The following is a 17,751-nucleotide window of genomic DNA, read 5'->3' on the forward strand; positions in this document are numbered from 1 at the left end:
TGAACAAAATGCATGCTAACAGCGGGGTGACAGGCTGTCACATCCTGCAAGGCTGACTGATGAGGTGACAGTGACTTGGAGGACGGGAGGGAAGATGGATGGGCAAACTGCCCAACGTCACCTCTGCAGAACGAAGTCTGGCTGTTGATGAGCTGTCCAGAGTCTCGATCGATTTCTTGTCTCAGATGACTTTGCTCTGGCCAGCTTCCTCGGGATCCAGCAGCAGGGCACATAAATCAGGGCAGGACTGTGCGGCTGGTGCTCACTTTTGTGTTGACATGCTGGGAACCCTGTTACCTGCAGCCTGATTTGGGAACTGCTGTCTGGTCTTGCTCTGACAGCTCACATCAGAGCAGGTAGAAGAGTTTTCACTAGTGAAGTGCAAGGCCTAGGCGGGATCCCTCAGAGCTATGATTTCTAAGGTATGGAAGTGTTGGAACAACCTGGAGGAGGCATGCTGCTGTTTTAAATATATGCTTCAGGACAACAGCTGCCCCCTTTGCTGATGTGGGTGAATCCAAGAGTGACGCGGCCTCCTCAGCTGGGGGCTGTTCTCCGGCAGATGTCTCTCTGTGCTGGGGTCACATATCTGCATAGATTACCGTAGACCAGTTAACATCCTTCATTTGGCTGACTGTGTGCTCCATCCTTCCTTCAGCCTCCTGTGGGAAGCCTGGGTGGGGACTACTTGTTCAGCCAGTGGAGGGGGCCTGGCTGGGACCAGAGGTCCCCAGTGTGGATAGATGGCCCACATAGCCTATCCTCCCTCCTGTTGTGCCAGGGCACACCTGGGTCATATACAGTTTAAATTTCCACCGTTTTGTGTCCTCTTTTCCAAGTGCTCATGGTAACAGGCAAGCAAGTCCTTTGTGAGTGAAATAAAGGCCAGGCTAAGGTGAGGGTGTTGTCAGGACTGGGTAGTGGTGGGGTCTGCACACAGGTCAGCCAAACTGAAGCCACTCAGCTGTAAATGCTGCAGTGGGCGAGGAGATCGGGGTGGGGGTGGGGTCAAGGCTATGCCTCCTCAGCCATATCAGGTCAGGATATTGGCGCTCCCAGGAAGCCCGAGTGTTATCCAGTATATCTACTCAGCCATGCTCCTCCTAGGACCCACACCTTCCCTGGTGACAGGGTGGCACCGACCCATATTTCTTTACAAGCCAGTGGGAAGTAGGATGCCACACAGTATCCAGCATATTTGCATTTTAGAGCTTGGAAGGGACCTGAGGGATTTAGTACAAATTAATATTGTGTTGTGAGAAGACAGAGAGAAGCTGATGGGCTTGGTCAAGGTCATAGCCCCTCCTGGGGCAGTTAGGTGGCCTGTCAGTGGATTTGTCCCCACGGATTCACGCACGCCTGGATTTCCAGCACTTCATTCTCTCTGCCGGCCCACTGCTTAGTGTGCAGTGATTCTGAGCCATTAAGTTTATTTCCTCTCTACTCAGCATAGGAAGAAGTGTAATTGTGGGAAAGGGAACCCTATGTCCACATTTTTTATCTCTACTTCTCATTTCTGTACACCTTGATTTCCTAGCTACTCAGCAACAGGGAAATTAAAATGGCGTTAATAAAAATGAACTCTCTCAGTTATTCCAAATATGGATTGGTTTAAAATGAGTTGTTAATATATTTCTCATAAATAATATTAGGTCACTTCTTTGCCTGTAAAGAATTATAGAATATGAATTTTAAGGGCCCTTAGAGGGATAACCCAAATCTAGCTCCTCTTTTCATCGTAATCTTAAAACTTTTTAAATTATGTAATGTTTCAGAACATTAAGAGAAATGAATACCCATGAGCCATTGCCCAGCGTTAGCAATTATGAATTCAGAGCCACTCTTGTTTCATCTAGAAACATCCCCTACCTCAGGATTATTTTCAAATGAATCCCAGATATCATATCATTTTAGCATCTCTAAAAGGTACGGATGCTTTTTCTTAAAGTTAGCAACAGCACGGTCATCACAATGAGGTAATGAGCAAGAATCCCTTAATATTGCATATTACCGCCAGTGCCGTCACTGTCAGTGTCCCCTCGTTTCTTAAGTTTGTTTGAATGAGATCTGAATAATGTCCCTGCCTTGAGCTTAGTTGATATGTTGCTTGTGTTGCTTCATGTGCAGGTCCTCTTGGTCTTTTCTTTGCATTTTTTGTTTAAGAAATTAGGCTGTATGTCCTGTAGACTTTCCCACAGTCTGTTTTTGTGGATTGCATGCTTGTGGTGTTATTTAATGTGTGTCCCTATACCCTGTATTTGCTGGAAATTGGTAATTAGATCTCGGGGCATGATAAGATTCAAGGTTTTTGTTTTGCTTTGGTGGGAAGGAGACTTCAGAGATGCTATCCATGTTCCTCCAGCAGGGGCACATATGCCTGGTTGTCTCTCACTTTGTGATGTCAGCACTCACTGATGCTTACTACCTAGAGCCGTTAATTTGGTGTGGTTTGTAAAATATGGAAATGTTGTCATGGATTTTTTTATTTTACATGCAGGTATGACTTATAGTCAATGCATGTAAATTAAGTATGCAGCTAATGCATTTATACCTATGAATACATCTGTGTAATAGTTACCATCAGTAAAGACAGAGAACATTTAGCCCCAAAATGTTCTCTCATACCCTTTCTTGTCAGTACCCCACATCCCCACACACTCAGAGGTAGCACCAGTCTGGTTTCTGTCACTGTAGATTAGTTTTATGTGTTCTTTGTGTAAGTGGATTCAACAGTATGTGTTCTTTTGTGTTTTTTAGTTTATCATACTATTTTAAGCTTTATTCTTCCATTGCATCGATTGTAATTTGTTGTTGTTGTTGTTGTTTTGTTTTTGTATTGCCGTGTTGTATTGTGTTATATAAAAGGCCACAGTTTATCCATTCTGCTATTGAAGGACATTGGATTGTTTCTAGTTTGGGTATATTATGAATAAAGCTCCTATAATCATTCTCATACAGATCTTTCTGTAGATATTTCTTTTAGATCTCTGCGTACTGTGCTAGATACCAGCTGGGCTGGAAGTGTATTTAATTTTGGTCCAACAGCAAAGGGTTCTCCAAAGTAGTTGCATGTTTTCTACTCCCACCAGCAGTGTGTGAGCGCTCCAGTTACTCCACGTGCTACCCACACATAGTATTGTCAGTTTTGTCAGTTTTAGCCACTCGGGTGGGTATGTTTTAATTTCTTTTTATTGGAGTATAGTGCCCATGAAGTGCAATGCACAGATTTAAGTGTGTGGTTTAGTATGTTCTGATGAATACACCTGTGTCATGTACTCTTTGGTGGGGCTATAAAACATTCCCACATGCCAAAAGTTTCTCATGCCTCCTTCCAGTCACCCTTCTAGAGGAGGCCACCTCTTCTGATTTTTATCGCTTTAAATTCATTTACCTGCTCTTGAACTTTGCATATAGTGGAACCATAGCATGTGTACTCTTTTGTGTCTCACCTCTTTCTCTGATCATAATATTTTTGAGATTTATCCATGTTACATGTGTCAGTGGTTAGTTCTGTTTTATCACCAAGTAGCCCACTGTTGTTCATCCATTCTCCCGTTGATGGACATTTTGGTTGTTCCCATGTTAGGCTTTATGAATGAAGCTGTTGGGAACATTCTCATGTAAGTTTTTTTCTACATGAACTCTTATATTTCTTTAGAGCAAACGGGTAAAATTACTCTGTCACAGGGTCATGCATGTAATTCACATGCCATAAAATTCACCTATTATAAATGATTCAGTGATTTTTAGTAAATTTAAAGAGTCGTGCAGACGTTATCTCAATCCCTATTCCCACACCCAGTCCCTGTCTGCCTTCTGTCTCTAGAATTTTCCTTTTCTGGACCTTGCATATAAATAGAATCGTATAATATGTAGTGTTTTGTGTCTGGCTTCTTTCATTCTGTATGGCATGTTTGAGTTTCATCCATATTGTACCATGTGTATCAGTAGTTTGTTCCTTTTGTTCCTGGATAGCATCCCACGTACGTCTGTCCCACATTTTGTTCATCCATTTACCATTTGATGGGCATTTGGATCACTTCCAGTTTTTGTCTATTAAGAATATTGGTGCTGTGAACACTTGCATACAGACATGTGGACATGTTTTCATTTACCTTAGTAGATGTGTAGAAATAGAGTTGTTGGGTTGTGTGGTAAGTTTATGTCGAATGTTTTTAAAAAACTGCCAAACAGCTTTCTAAAGTGCTGTATTTTTACATTCCTGCCAGCAGTGTTTGAGGGGTATAGTTTCTCCACATCCTCGCCAACACTTTTTTACTGGATTTGTGAATTGTTGCTATAGTCATTATAGTGGAAACGAAGTATCTCGTGGGTTTGTTGTTGTTGTTGTTGTTGTTGTTGATGTTTTTGCATTTCCCTAAGGACTAATGATGTTGAACATTTTTTCACGATTTTACTTGCAACCTCTTTGGTGAACTGTCTATTCAGATCTTTGGCCTATTTTAAACTAGGTTATTTGTCTTCTTATTGTTAGTTGTAAGGGTTTGTTATAGATTCTGGACACAACTTCTTTATCAGATATATGGTTTGCAAATATTTTCGCCTGGTTTGGCTTGTCTTTTCATTTTCTTAATGGCATCTTTTGAAACACACATGTATATAATTTTGATGAAATCCATTTTATAAATTTTCAAATTTCAAGATCATGCTTTGGTGTCATATCTAAGAAAATTTATTTAACCAAAGATCATGAAGATTTTCTCTTGTTTTTCCTAGAAGTTCTGTAGTTTTAGCTCATACATTTAGGTCTCTGATCCACTTTGGGTTAATTTTTGTGTATGGTAAAGTCAAGGTCTAAAATTAATCTTCTTGCATGTGGATTTCAGTCGTCTCAGTAGTTTGTTAAAAAAGATTATTCTTTCTCCCATCGAAGTGACTTGGCCCCTTTGTCAAAAATCACTTGACCAGCAATGTATTGGTTTATTTCTGGACCCTCATCTGTTCTGTTGATCTCTGTGTCCCACACTGCGTTGATCCTGTTGCTTTAGAGTAGGTTTTGGAGTAGGAGATGTATCCTTCACCTTTATTCTTTCTTCTTTTTCACTCTGGGAAAGGAAGTCTTGGCTCCTCTGGGTCCTTTGCTTTTCCATGTAAATCATAAGGTCAGCTTGTCAATTTCTGCAAAACAGTGCTTGCTGGGGTTTGTGGGGAGGAATGCATTGAAGCCATAGCTCAGTTGGCGGAGAGTTGCCATCTTAACAATATCGAGTTTTCCAATCCACGGACATGGATTATCTCTTGACTTATTTAGCTCTTTTCTCTTTTCCTTTTCCAGGACTACAATTATAGCATGTTAGATTATTTCATGTGGCCCACATGTCACTCACACTCTATTCTTTTCCTTTTTCTTCCCTGTCTATACTTCAGTTTAGATTATTTTCGCTGACTCATTTTTCACTTTTATCTTTTTTCTGCTGCGTCTAATCAGTTAAGTCTATCCAATATATTATCTTAATTGCAGATAATATATTTTCCAGTATTAGAGTGGTCCTTTTTGCAGTTCCACTCCTCGGATGAAATCTTTGATTTTCCCTCATTTTGTTCATCTTTCTTCTAAATTCCTTAGCACTTATTGTAATTATTTTAAATTCCTTGTCGGAAAATTCCAACATCTGGATCTTCTGAGAGTCTGCTTCTGTTGACGTTTTTTTCCTGTTAATCATGGTTCACATTTTTCTCTTTTCTTACATGCTTTGTACTTTGGGGGAGGGAGGGAGATGCCAGTCATTGTCTTTAAAAGAATGATATTATTTTTCCCCAGAAAGGCATCCTTTCCTCTGTCTGGCAGCTACGGTGAGGAAGTAATTACTACCCTCCAATTAGGAATTAAGATTGGTCGGGGCTGGACTGCAGCATTGGTATCTGTTTATCCAAAGTTTCAAATGACTTAGGTGCAAGCTCTGTCTGCATACAGTGTCCTGGGCACCCAGTGCCATGGGTTCTGTGCTCTCTTTCCTGACCATGGGCGTATACACCGCTGCCTTGACGAGAACCTCAAAATGAGCATAATACACCAGATTTTTTTTTGTTTTTTTTTTTTTTTTGAAGAGTAGGGATAACACACAAGCACTTTAACTGGTAAGAAACTTGAAGCATCTTTATATTAAAACAAAAAGCATCTGTCATGGAGTGAAATACAAAATTCACTTGGCTTTTTTCAATAGAAGAGAAAATGTCGTCTGTTTACCATCTGTCGCTTGCCCCTCAGGGCCAGTCACTGTGCTGACTCTCAGACTCACCAATGGCCACTCGGAGGAGTCTGAGGTGCCGCATCTCTCCTGACAGCAGATCTGAGGCTGGAACCTTGTACCTGCCCTTCTCTCTGGACCTTCTTCCTCCTCGCAGGTCATGCCTAGGGCCAGACACGAATGTCCTCCAGCACAGAGCGACTTCCACGGGAATGGCCAGAGACGTCGTCACCATATAAAAGCGAGATGCCTTTTTAGGTGGGAGCCACTTATGGACCCTTTAACACTTCAGAAAAGGAGAAGCCTCCATTAGGAACACTGTTCCTGGAACAGAGGCATCCATGCACGTGCGTGTGTGCATGCTTTCTGATCTTTTTTACTATGTTTTTTTCTTTCTTTTTAGGTTTGGGAAAAGTTCTTAAGTTCTGAAACTCCACAGGTTAATGTATTTATGGCAGTGCCTACAATATACAGCAAGTTGATGGATTATTATGACAAGCATTTTACCCAGCCTCATGTCCAGGATTTCGTACGTGCAGTTTGTAAAGAAAAGATCAGGTAAATGAAAATACTCCATCTTCCCATCCAGAAAGTCTTAAAGATCCACAAATATAACTTACTTCTAATAAATCAGTTCTGCTAAGTATTAGGAAGCAGTGTTTTCCATTTCCTTTAAAATATATATGTACGTATTTATATCTACAGTCTCTACATATCTGCATGTACTCTGTATCTGTATCTCTAGCCTATCCCTCTGTAGAGCGATCTGCATGTATATCTCTATATTCTATCTGTTTTTCTCTATCCGTCTTGCGGCAGAGTCTGAAAGATGGGGGTGAGGACAGTGAACTGACCGTCTCATTTCCGTCCTTTCTGACCCCCCATCTATGTGCCCCCACCCCCTCTGTATCATTTCTCTCCAGCATAGTCTGCGGCTCTTGGAGTCCTCCCTGCTGGGGGCCCCATCACATCCCTCTTGACAGAGGTACGCCAGAGTCTTTGGGGTCCTTCAGTGACGTGAAGTGTGCTCTTTACTCTTAAGAACTGTGGACGTGATACGCTCCTCTCCCCGTTTGTTATTGAAGTGTGACCCTTAGAGCGCACACCTAAGTGAGCAGCGTGGTGAGTTTCACAGGCCCAAAAGACGCACATCACCACAGAGACACAAGCTATGTCTGTGGCGAGCACAACCTTTTAACACCTCAGTGAGTGAGCTGCTAGACAAACAAGAATTTTAAATTCTGAATGTATTTGTGTGCATATCCCCGTGGACTTCGTGCCACTCCGTGCATCCGATTCTTAGTCCTTAAGAACACAGGAAGGGCACCTTTGTTTCCCAGAGAGAATTCTGAATTAGCCAAGACAAATATTTGATATTATTATGATTTCGCTCCCACCACTCCTCTGTTCCTCTTCTTTTGGTGGAACTACAACCCCAGTCTGAGATTGCCAGCTGCCCATCGGCTGCCGGCCCACCCTCTCACGGGGAACTGTGGGGTTGGGCAGCTGCTGATGGAAGTGTCCGATGCTCAGCCACCAATATGAACATGGGCTTAGGAGCACTTTCTACCGATTCCTACAGAACCCAGGGCAGAAATGATATGAGAGGAAACCAGGGTGATTTCTGGGGTGACAGAGACCCCAAGACCTGACCAGTTTGGGCTCATGTCCTTGTGAGTTGTACACACTTGTGAGGAAGCGCAGTGGTCATTACTTCTGCTTGAACTAGAACCAAAAATCTCTTCCTTTCTACACATAATGCTTAAGTGACACAGTATATGCCAGAGCATTGTGGAGCTCTCAGATGTTTTATAAATGTCACTGTCACCTTCATGAGCCCATTAGCACAAGGTAGTGCATACATCCCTCAGCCGTGAACTGTCTCCTCTCGCTTGCCTCACCTACTCCTCTGACCTGGTAGCATTTTATCCATGAACTAAATTCTGTCATAATCATCTTATTGTTGTTGTTATTTAGGGTTATTTGTGAACGGCATATTAATTATTTGCAAAGAATGCCACCAAAGATCCTAAGATTATTTTCTTCTTTTACTTTGATTGCTCATCCTTTTGAAGACCTATTTATATTTTAAAATCTACCCAACAAATTCTTTTCAAAGAACAAAGTTAAATTTTAGCCCCAACTATAGTTTTATCATGAATTTTAAAATAGTGATATTGAATGAAGAATGCTCTGCCTTGTTTTTTATTGTACTGAAGAATGGTGTCATCTCAAAAGCTAAGGTCACCTCTGGTTTGCTGGGTAGGTTGATGGTTTCGGGATCGGCCGCCTTGCCCCTACCTGTGCTGGAGAAGTGGAAGAACATCACAGGCCACATCCTGCTGGAGAGGTATGGGATGACGGAGACCGGCATGGCCTTGTCTAACCCCCTGACCGCAGCAGCTCGCCTGCCAGGTATGCACAGTGCCCACCAGCTGTGGACTCTCCCTCTGTACCCCTCAGGTGGGCCAGTGTATAGAGGATGCCGCCCCACCGGGCCTGGAGAATCGCCTATTCCCTTTGGACACTCACTTTTCTCCCAAATGGTCAGTTAAGGACAGGACAGAAGGCGTTCTTTATACCAGTGTCCTTCTCGGGTGACCTGGAGAGACAGGTGAGAAGAAGGGGAACTACCAGAATCCCTGTGCTTGGCAGACTACCTCCTAGCGTGGGTGCTGCTTATATCCAGACCAAGTCGGCCACTGGCAAGAGCCCCCCTCCCAGGTTCCCTGAGCCATTCAAGGCCAGTGTCAGGAGAGACAGCAGGTGTGGGGGGAGGGGGTGAGAGTATCCACCACCTGTGCTCAGTGACCTACATGCATCTGGATGACCCACTGCTCTAGACGGGTTTTTGTCCTTTGGTCTTCCTGTCCAGCCTCCTCTAAGATGTTCCACTCCGACTTTCACTTAAACAGACCTTCACATCCTGGGTCCTTAACAAGCAGAGAAAAGGCCCAAGATGGGAATGTGTTCTGTCTGTTCTCAGCCTTCTCCTTGTTCTCACGAGAAGTCACCTCCAGTGTGTCCAAAACACAAGCGATGTCTCATTAGAAGTAAAAGTAAAATAATCCTACATCTATAATTTTAGCTGTAGATCTGTTTATCTTGTATATACAGTGAAATTCACCCTTCTCATGTTCAGTTCTGTGAGTAGTCGTGTAGCTACCATCACACCCAAGATATAGAAGGGTTGAATTGCCTCAGATTGCATAGTCAGCACCTCCTCCCCACAGCCAGGTAGGCACTTACTTGTGTTTACACAACCTTTTGGATCTGGTTTCTCTTACTTAGGATAAATCTGAGACTTCTCTGTGTCGTCACATGTCCCTTTACATTGCCACATAAGATTCATGGCCACTGTTTGTTAAACTGTTCACCAGCCGAAGGATACTGGGTTATGTCTAGTTCTGGATGGTTACCAGCAGAGCTGTTGTAAACGTGGTGTGCAGAGATTCATGTGAGCATTGTCTTTGTTTCTCATGGGTAAATCCCTCGGAGTGGGATTGCTAGGTTAGAAGGTAGGTCTGTGCTCCGCTTTCTAAGAAGCTGCCCAACTGTCTCCAGAACAGCCCCTGATATAAGGATGACCTTACCAACTGACAGACAAGGACTGAGGCTTCAAAAAATCATGTAACCTGCCCAAGGCCACAGAGCGAGTATATGACCGAGCAGACATTCACACCATTAGATAGGGATGCCCACTTTGCTAGGGCACAGTGGCACAGTAGACAGCCCAGTCTAAGGAAGAAAAGGGGGCGGGGAGGACAGGAAACCTTCCGAGCCTTTATTACAAGAGCAAATACAAGGTTGAGAAGCCAAGACCAGGAGCCAGAACGGGATGGAGAGAGCAAAGGGTGATGTAGGGACCATCCGTAGGAAGGAGACTTGGGGATTGTCTGCAGGCAAGTTGCAAGTCGGAGGCTCAAAGGCCCAGCTGGGGATTCACCCTCAGATGGTGTAGGGAGCCAGGAAAGCAGCCACCCTGGACAGAGATACACCAAGAAGGTTCCCAACTGTCCTGGCCTTCTCCAGTTCCCTCTGATGTGGAACCTCAAGACTTGTTTATTGGGCAGAAATTTTTGAATCTTAAATTATGGCTACAGCTCTTACTCAGGCCTCAAAGACCATGCGTGGAACATTAGAAAGTAAACTGGGTGTAGTTACTCTTCTAAAAACTGGTATTAAATATCCATGATGGTTTCTCATCTATAAAGCAAGCCTCTAACAGTCAAGTGCACTGCTAGTTCTTTGGTTTGGGAAAAAAAAGTGAATAAAGTAACCCTCAATATTAAATTCAAGTGTGCTACATGAAAATCCCTAAAATACATTTCTTGAAAAATCAGGTTGAGGAGGTTTTCTTTAGATCTCTGCACCTCTCTTCCTGGGCTGGGGCTTGTTTCAGCCAGAGGCTGTGGACTCATGTTGGAGCCCCAGCCTGTGTCCCCTTCACACTCAGGACACAGCCATGCTGCTCCTCCTGACCTTCCTACACCTGCTCCCAGCGCGGGGGTTGTTTCTGGAGGCCCCTTTCTGGTGCCTGCACAGCCTCTAAACGATGCTCCTGTGGTCGCCTAACTACCACTAGGATTCATTTAAAGGCTCTCAAAACCTGACGGGAGCATGGAAGGGCAAGGTCACCCTCAAAGGAGGGACTCACTGCGTGAGGGTGGATGTTTGCCGAGTGTTAAGCTCTGGGTCTGATCCCATCGTTCATTCCCTGTGTCCCATGTGGGTACCGTGAAGGGAGATGAATAATTCATGGCTGAGTGCTGCTGGGCCTAATGACACTCTAATTGGTGGTTGAGATCAGAGGCGCTAATGGCTCCTGCAGTGGGACTCCGTGGATCATTGACAGGAGCTCCAGGACCTTATTGGCCTGTTTCCATTCTCTCGGGACCAGCTGCAGAGCGGCCTCGCTCCCCAGATGCTGGACGGAACTGCAGGCCAATTAAAGTTATCTGGAAAGAGCTGACAACTGTTTTAGAGAGGCGGAAGAATGACATGCCCCTTCTGACTGTGGCCAGCACTGCTGCCCGGATGGACGCTGGGAGGGCGGCACTGTCCACGTGGTGCTAAGCAGGGGCACTATCCACATGGTGCTAGGTGGGTGGCACGGTCCACGTGGTGCTAGGAGAGTGGGATGTCAGCATGGTGCTAGGGGGTGGCTGCTGCCAATTGAGCCTGTTCTGCCAGGGCCAGCATGGGGGTGGGGTGGAGTGTTTGCGGGGCTCTGTGGCTGCCCCACCCCTGGCTTCAGTCTCTTCCCTGTGTGGACTTCACTTTAATGAATCAACAGGGCTGTGAAACTGAAGTCATTGTCTCTGCCTTGACAGTTTAACTCTATTGTTGTGTTTGTGATGCCATGATTAATTAATATTCGGTCAGCACTTTCATTATAGAGCTTAACGGTTTGTAACTTTCACTTTGAGAGGAGAGAAGAGGCCTTACTGAACAGAGAGGAGCAGGAAGAGTGTGTGTGGAGGGGTAGTTTCCTCCTTATTAAAAAAAAATATTCAAAAGAGAAATGAGTGGATTGAAAGGAGGCAGGCAGAGGGTGGTGGATGGGGAGGCTGGCCTTTTTGCATTCAAAGAGGAAGACCATGTATCTCTTTTCTGATGAGAAATATATATTTGGTCTTTGTCCTTATTCCTGGCACAGACCTCCTAAAACTCTTGGAATTTCCTAGGTCCTAAGTGTCTTTATTTATTTATAACAAGCCTGTTTCAACCACACCTGAGTTTGTGTTAATGCGATGACTTTTGGAAGACTCCTAAGGATGGGGGCTGGTTGTCAGGGGAACCAACCAGGTGATTGGAAGGTTGAAATTCAGCCCCATCCCAACCACCTGGGAAGGAAAAGAGGCTGGAGGTTGAATTAATCACCAGTGGTCAATGGTTTAATCAGTCGTGCCTGCATAATTGAAATTCTGGTGAATACATGGAGGTGCTGGGAGGGTGGCTCGCCTGGAGAGCATGGAAGCTCGAAGCCCCTTCCCCCATACCTGCCCTAGATACTCTTCCATCTGGCCATTCAGAGATTGTATCCTTTATGACAACTGGTCTTCTAGTAAGTAAACTGTTTTTCCTGGATTCTGTGAACAAAAAAAAAGGAAGGGGTTGTGGGAACGTCTGATTTGTAGTCAAGTCAGACAGAAGTTGTGGTTAACACCAGTTGTTACTGGCATCACTAAAGTGACCTACTGAAGGTGAGGGGCAGTTTGTCAGACCAGGTCCTTAACTTTCTCCACATGTGCTCCCTGCAATAGCTATGTGCCTCCCCTGCCTGAGGCCTCCTTGTCCACACGCATCTCTTTGTGGTCCCAGGACCTGGATGGAGCCTCTGTTTTCTTCCTGTTGGGGAGACAAGCGCAGGGCTTACACTTGAGGAGGCATTGCTGTCTGAGAGGCCTCTGTAAGGCCTGAGCAGGCGTCATGCCACCAAGATGGGCCTCTCGGAAGAAAGGGAACAAGGAGCAAGTTGGCTTTTATTTCTGAGTGAGGTGGTTGGTCCTGCTTAAGATTCTGTACTTAAGTTGATGAAGTGCCTGCTGATGAAATAATCACATTCTGCCTGATTGCTTAAGGTGTGTTCATGGAACTCTTTATCTCTGGCAGGTACTTGAAGAAATCATATCTGACCAGTCTCAGAGGGTAATAAATCAATTTCCAGTATTTGCTGTTTTCTCGTTATTCAGGCTAATCACCCTGCCCAGCACTACATCACCCTTGTTCAAGCAGCAAGAAACATCTTATTGATACAGATTACGGGAGTGTTGTAAGCTCCACAGGGTCTGCAGCAGTGCCAAGGGCACCAGGTCAGTGTGGCCTGTCTGAGCATCCTCCTGCGTAGCCTCAGCCCTGCCTCTCACATGCGGCCTTTCTTTTCTGCACATTATCTGCCCAATTCCTCCCTTGAACTGTTTGTTTTGTGGGGTTTACACACATACTAATCACTAAGGGCTAAAACCAAGGTTAGCCTACTGAAGCTTTCACCATGAAACATGAGCAATTGGGAGTATCTGGAGACCTCGGACCCCTGGCTTGGGCGAGCATCCCAGCAGTCAGGGCTGTGGCCCCGGCTTGTCACTCTGCCAGTGTGTCTGTTAGTCCTTATCAGACCATTAAGTCCAGAGAAGAGTAGTGTAGATGACAGGAGTTAAACTTGTCACTGAAAAGAGAGATCCACAAAGAAAGGAGTCATTTAGTCTAGAAAAGATGATGACCTTGAGATCAACTGGAAACTGAACTTAGTATCTGCAAAGTGGCAGCTGGTCTTCACTGTACCCAGGGTCAGGCTGAGCCATGCAGCAGGAAAAGCATGGCCTTTGAGGTCAGGAAGGTCTAGGCTTGGACCCACTTCCACATTCACAGGCTAGTCCTCCTCTCTGGTCTCTATGTCTTGTCTCCACACTGCAAATGAAATGCCCCTGCTGCCAGGTTATCAAGAGTCTTGAGTGTCCTGGTACCTATGTAGATGTGCCTCAAAGAAGAGATGGGGGGATTATTCCTTTTATATGAAATGTCCAGAGCAGGCAAATCCACAGAGACAGAAATCAGATCAGTAATGCGGTGCAGGGGGATGGGAGTGGGGTGGGGGTACAAAGTGGCTGCTGCTAGGTACAGGCTTCCTTCTGGGGTAATGAAAAGTTCTGGAACTAGATGGTGATGATGATTGCGTAACACCATGAATGTGGCAGATGCCACTGAATTGCCACTTTATAATGATCAATTGTATCTTATATGGATTTCACTTTAATTTGAAAAATCTTTGGAAGCAAAAAAAGAAGGAGGAGGAGGAGAAGGAGAGAAGAAGGAGAAGAAGAGGAGGAGGAGGAGGAGGAAGAGGAAGAAGGAGAAGGAGAAGGAGGAAGGAGAAGAAAGAAGAAGAGATAGGAGAATGCTGGTGTCTCTGCTTCCCACAGGACAGGGATGCATTTCAGACCAGAGTTGAGGAGCGAGACCTCCAGAACATGAAACAGCAGAGAGCTCAGGGTTATAGGGCCCAGGCTGTACCCCACCAAGACCTGAGGCACAGAAGACAGGTCGAGGAGGACAACAGAGCACTGTTGTAGTAAAATGAGACTGATGTAACAGGCCGTGTGAAATATCTGCATGGAGGACACTGAGTGGATTGCAGAGAGTTTGCTGACCTGGCTCCCTGGGACGTTTATCCCCTAACAGATCCTCGTTGAGTCCAGCTATTAAAACAAAGGGCCTGAGACTTTGAAGTGAATTCTCACTGATGCTGAGTGTTTGGTGTTAGAATCTCTGTCCCACCTTAGTCGTTCATTACAGTGGCTGTGGGGCACATCCTCGTCACCTGCCTACCTGTGTAGGTTCAAAGTTTGATTGTAAGCTGGCCCACCATGCTACAGGCTTTGGTTGGGATGTAGACACTGAATAAACCATACGAGCTAATAAATGAGCCAGAATGCCAGTGATATGTTTTCCCCCTGCCATGAGGATCCCTGCTCACCTCCTAACTTCTGGCATCGGTGCCCCTTGGGACCTTCTCTGTACAGGAGTATTTCTATGTTCTTTACTGCTCAGTGAGGTGCTGGAGTACAAGTGGAAGCCATCCCAGCATCCTGCCCTGGGTGCCGGCAGGCCTTCCCGAGGTGAATGAAGGTGCTCTGGAGCATTCGGAGCTAGGCCTCACCCCCTGTTGGCAGCTGCGAGTACTGGCGGTGCCTGCTGCTGCTGCTGCTGCTGCTGCTGCTGCTGCTGCTGCTGCTGCTGAAGCAGGGTGGGGCCCCGTGCTCTTGGTTCTCGGGTCTTCTCCCCTCTGTGCGTGACATCCAGGTGGGATCTGAGCACCTCAGGCATGCGGTCTTCTCCTTCGGAATGCCTCTGACCCATCTCCTTTCTCATGTTTCTCCTTTCCCTGCAGGTTCTGTGGGCATCCCGCTGCCAGGCGTTGAGGTGCGCATTGTCTCAGAAAATCCAAGCCCTCAGAAGGAGGGTTGCTCCTACATCCTCCATGCGGAAGGAAATGAGAAGGACACTAAGGTGAGTCATTCTGCTCTCAGCTGGCAGCACATGGGCATTGCACGATCATGACCACCCAGCAGGCCAGTCACAAAGGTTGAAGATCTCTCTGCTTTGGAGATGGAGTCGCCACTGCACAGGGACAGCCCTCCTGGATGATGGAGATGCTAGCTGGCATTTGCCATGGGCGTCCACTAGTGTTTCCAGGCATTGCCCACCATGTGGACAGTGTAAGAGGACAACTGAGGCCCAGCTGTGCCCTGACCCCTAGCACTCTGCCTGACCCCTCCCTGGGATCCATCCACTGGGATTGCTTTGAGTTGAGTCATGACAGCCTTGGCTAAGGACAGTCCAAGTTAAAACAGATCGTTGTAGTTGAGACATGGTTAAAAATTCTATGTTGGTAGGACCCTAGCACCCACTCAGAGCGGACGCCGACACAGACTGCCAGGGCAGGTGTAGCTGCTGCAGCAGCCTTACTGAAGGCCTTCGGGCAGTTCACAGGGCCCCAGAGAATTAAGGTTACCCACTTCTACTGAGATCATTGGTTCCTCTCTTAATTTCTATGTTCTAAAATTGGCAAGGGTGAAAAAGAAGAAGAAAGGAACATTGTCTTATTTGTTTTAGTTCAGTGAAGATTTTAATAGCTACAAAAGCGCTGATCCTAAATGAAGGGGAGTCCCGGAAAGGTTTAGAGATTAGTGGGAAATGGAATTTTGATTTAAAAGGAAATTATTTTCTCTGTAGCTAATATCCATACTAGACATCACATGCGATTGGTTTTTGTTACCCTGAGGTTTCAAAAATGAAAATATTGAGTCCTCATTCTACCTTTTCCTTCTTCATGAGCATCACTGGCCCAGTCAGACTCCCAGTTCTGCATCTCACCTGTGCAAGGAGAGACTGAGGACAGGACTTGCCCTGTGGGACACAGTTTTCACATCTAAAATGGGAGGACTGAGGAGATTGTTGTTGAATGTTTTCGTGTAAGGAAATAGGTGGAAATTGGATACTTTTAAGTGTAATATTATGAAAATTTTCAGAATGACATCAAGAAGTAGGTATTCTCTTTACCTAAGAAAACCTCTTACCTGGTGGGCCCTTAGGCACACAGAATGTACCCACGTAGAGGCCCGCCTGCAGCCCTCGCTGGGTTGTCACTCTCTCAGGCTCTCTTCCCCAGATGTGACAACCTCCAGACACGGCCTTGCTCCTTCACAGCCTATGGGCAGTTTCCGTGGCACTCTTAGGGTCCTGAGCCATTGCTGTCACTCCCTGACAACCCTCTGCCTGGGCTCTCGCCTCTGCCCCATTGGTCCGTCCAGAGCCTTCAGCCACAGTCACACTTTAGAATCCTTTTCTGGCTCTCAGCCAGTGCCCTGTACCACCCATTCTGCCCTTGACTCCTGATAGATCCTGTTTACACCCAGGTCACCAGCCTCCCTGCATTTCATAGCTGCTTCCCTGCTAGATGCTCAGGCTGTGCACTGGGCCAGGGATGGCCAGCAGAATGTGCAGGCTGGGGTGTGGGTTCAGGGACACTGCTCCATCAGGACGTACCCAGCAGAGAAACTGGTGGGTGTGTGTGGGTCCACCAGGCACTAGCAGCACAGGCAGCATCATCCATGACTCTGCCACCTCCACCAGGTGCCAGTCACCTGATGGCTCGGCTTCTATGTGCACCTGTTCTGCTGGAGGTGGCAGAGGTGCTGCCAGAGAGAAGGAGTGGGGGTGGGGAGCAGCTTCTTAAATTACAATACAATTTAACTGCTTCGCACCTGCAGTGGCAAGCGGCTGGCCATCTGACAGCTCCTTCTCTCCTGTCTTTGTTTCAGTCTACAGAGAGTTGTGCATTGAAACGTGCTTAAAATAGAAAGAACTGGCAGCCCTAGCCTGGAGCGCCTTGACAATCAGAGAGAAGAAACTACTTGTTCTGCAGGGTGGGGGCTGGAGGAGAGCAGACGCCAACAGCTGGGGGCCCAATGGGCCATGGAGGTTAGAGGGGAGATAAGGGAGCTAGGGTCTCCTTCCTTCCTGCATGATGAGCCCCATACAGACACATCCTGTCTAAATGTGAAAGTAAGGAGATTTAGCACTCATGATGGCATGTTTGGGGTGTTCTAGAACATTTCCAACTCAGTGAAGGGATCAGTGTGACAGTCAAGACTGGAGCCTGCCTCAATGGCTGCACGGAGGCTGAGGACCACTCCATAGGAAGAGACACCAGAGGGCCTGTTGTCCCATGCGCAGGGTTATGGCAGTTCTGGGCCTAGTGTTCGATCCTATGACCAGTAAGGCTGAGCTAGGCAGAGGCCACCCCCAGGTGACCAGGACCATAGGAGGGACTCCCAGGTAAATCTCAGCTGCAGGGACCTGCTTTTCTTTCCCTGTGTTCTTGTTTGAAGGAGCCCCCTACCGTGGCACAATTTGCCTGACGCCAGCTACAGTGCAGTAGAACACATGATCTCGAGCATGTTACCTGCGAGGGCCCAAGCCCGTAAACAGCCTCATGGTCTTGCCCATGAGTAGAGTGGTGGCCCCGCCCTCTTGGTCT

General features: G+C 46.2%; 1 protein-coding gene across 4 annotated transcripts in view; it reads left to right on the forward strand.

The window, feature by feature from the left end:
- The window catches only part of ACSF3 (acyl-CoA synthetase family member 3), a 56,195-nt gene that overhangs the window by 7,895 nt on the left and 30,549 nt on the right, over positions 1-17,751 (forward strand). For all 4 annotated transcript variants that reach the window (XM_025042736.1, XM_015600648.2, XM_006926766.3 and 1 more), the window contains 3 exons: positions 6,613-6,767; positions 8,476-8,624; positions 15,100-15,218. In XM_025042736.1, the coding sequence (XP_024898504.1) occupies positions 6,613-6,767; positions 8,476-8,624; positions 15,100-15,218 (423 nt within the window). The remainder of the gene's footprint in view (positions 1-6,612; positions 6,768-8,475; positions 8,625-15,099; positions 15,219-17,751) is intronic.

This window comes from Pteropus alecto, unplaced genomic scaffold, assembly GCF_000325575.1.
Source record: "Pteropus alecto unplaced genomic scaffold, ASM32557v1 scaffold7, whole genome shotgun sequence".
NCBI classification, from domain to species: domain Eukaryota; kingdom Metazoa; phylum Chordata; class Mammalia; order Chiroptera; family Pteropodidae; genus Pteropus; species Pteropus alecto.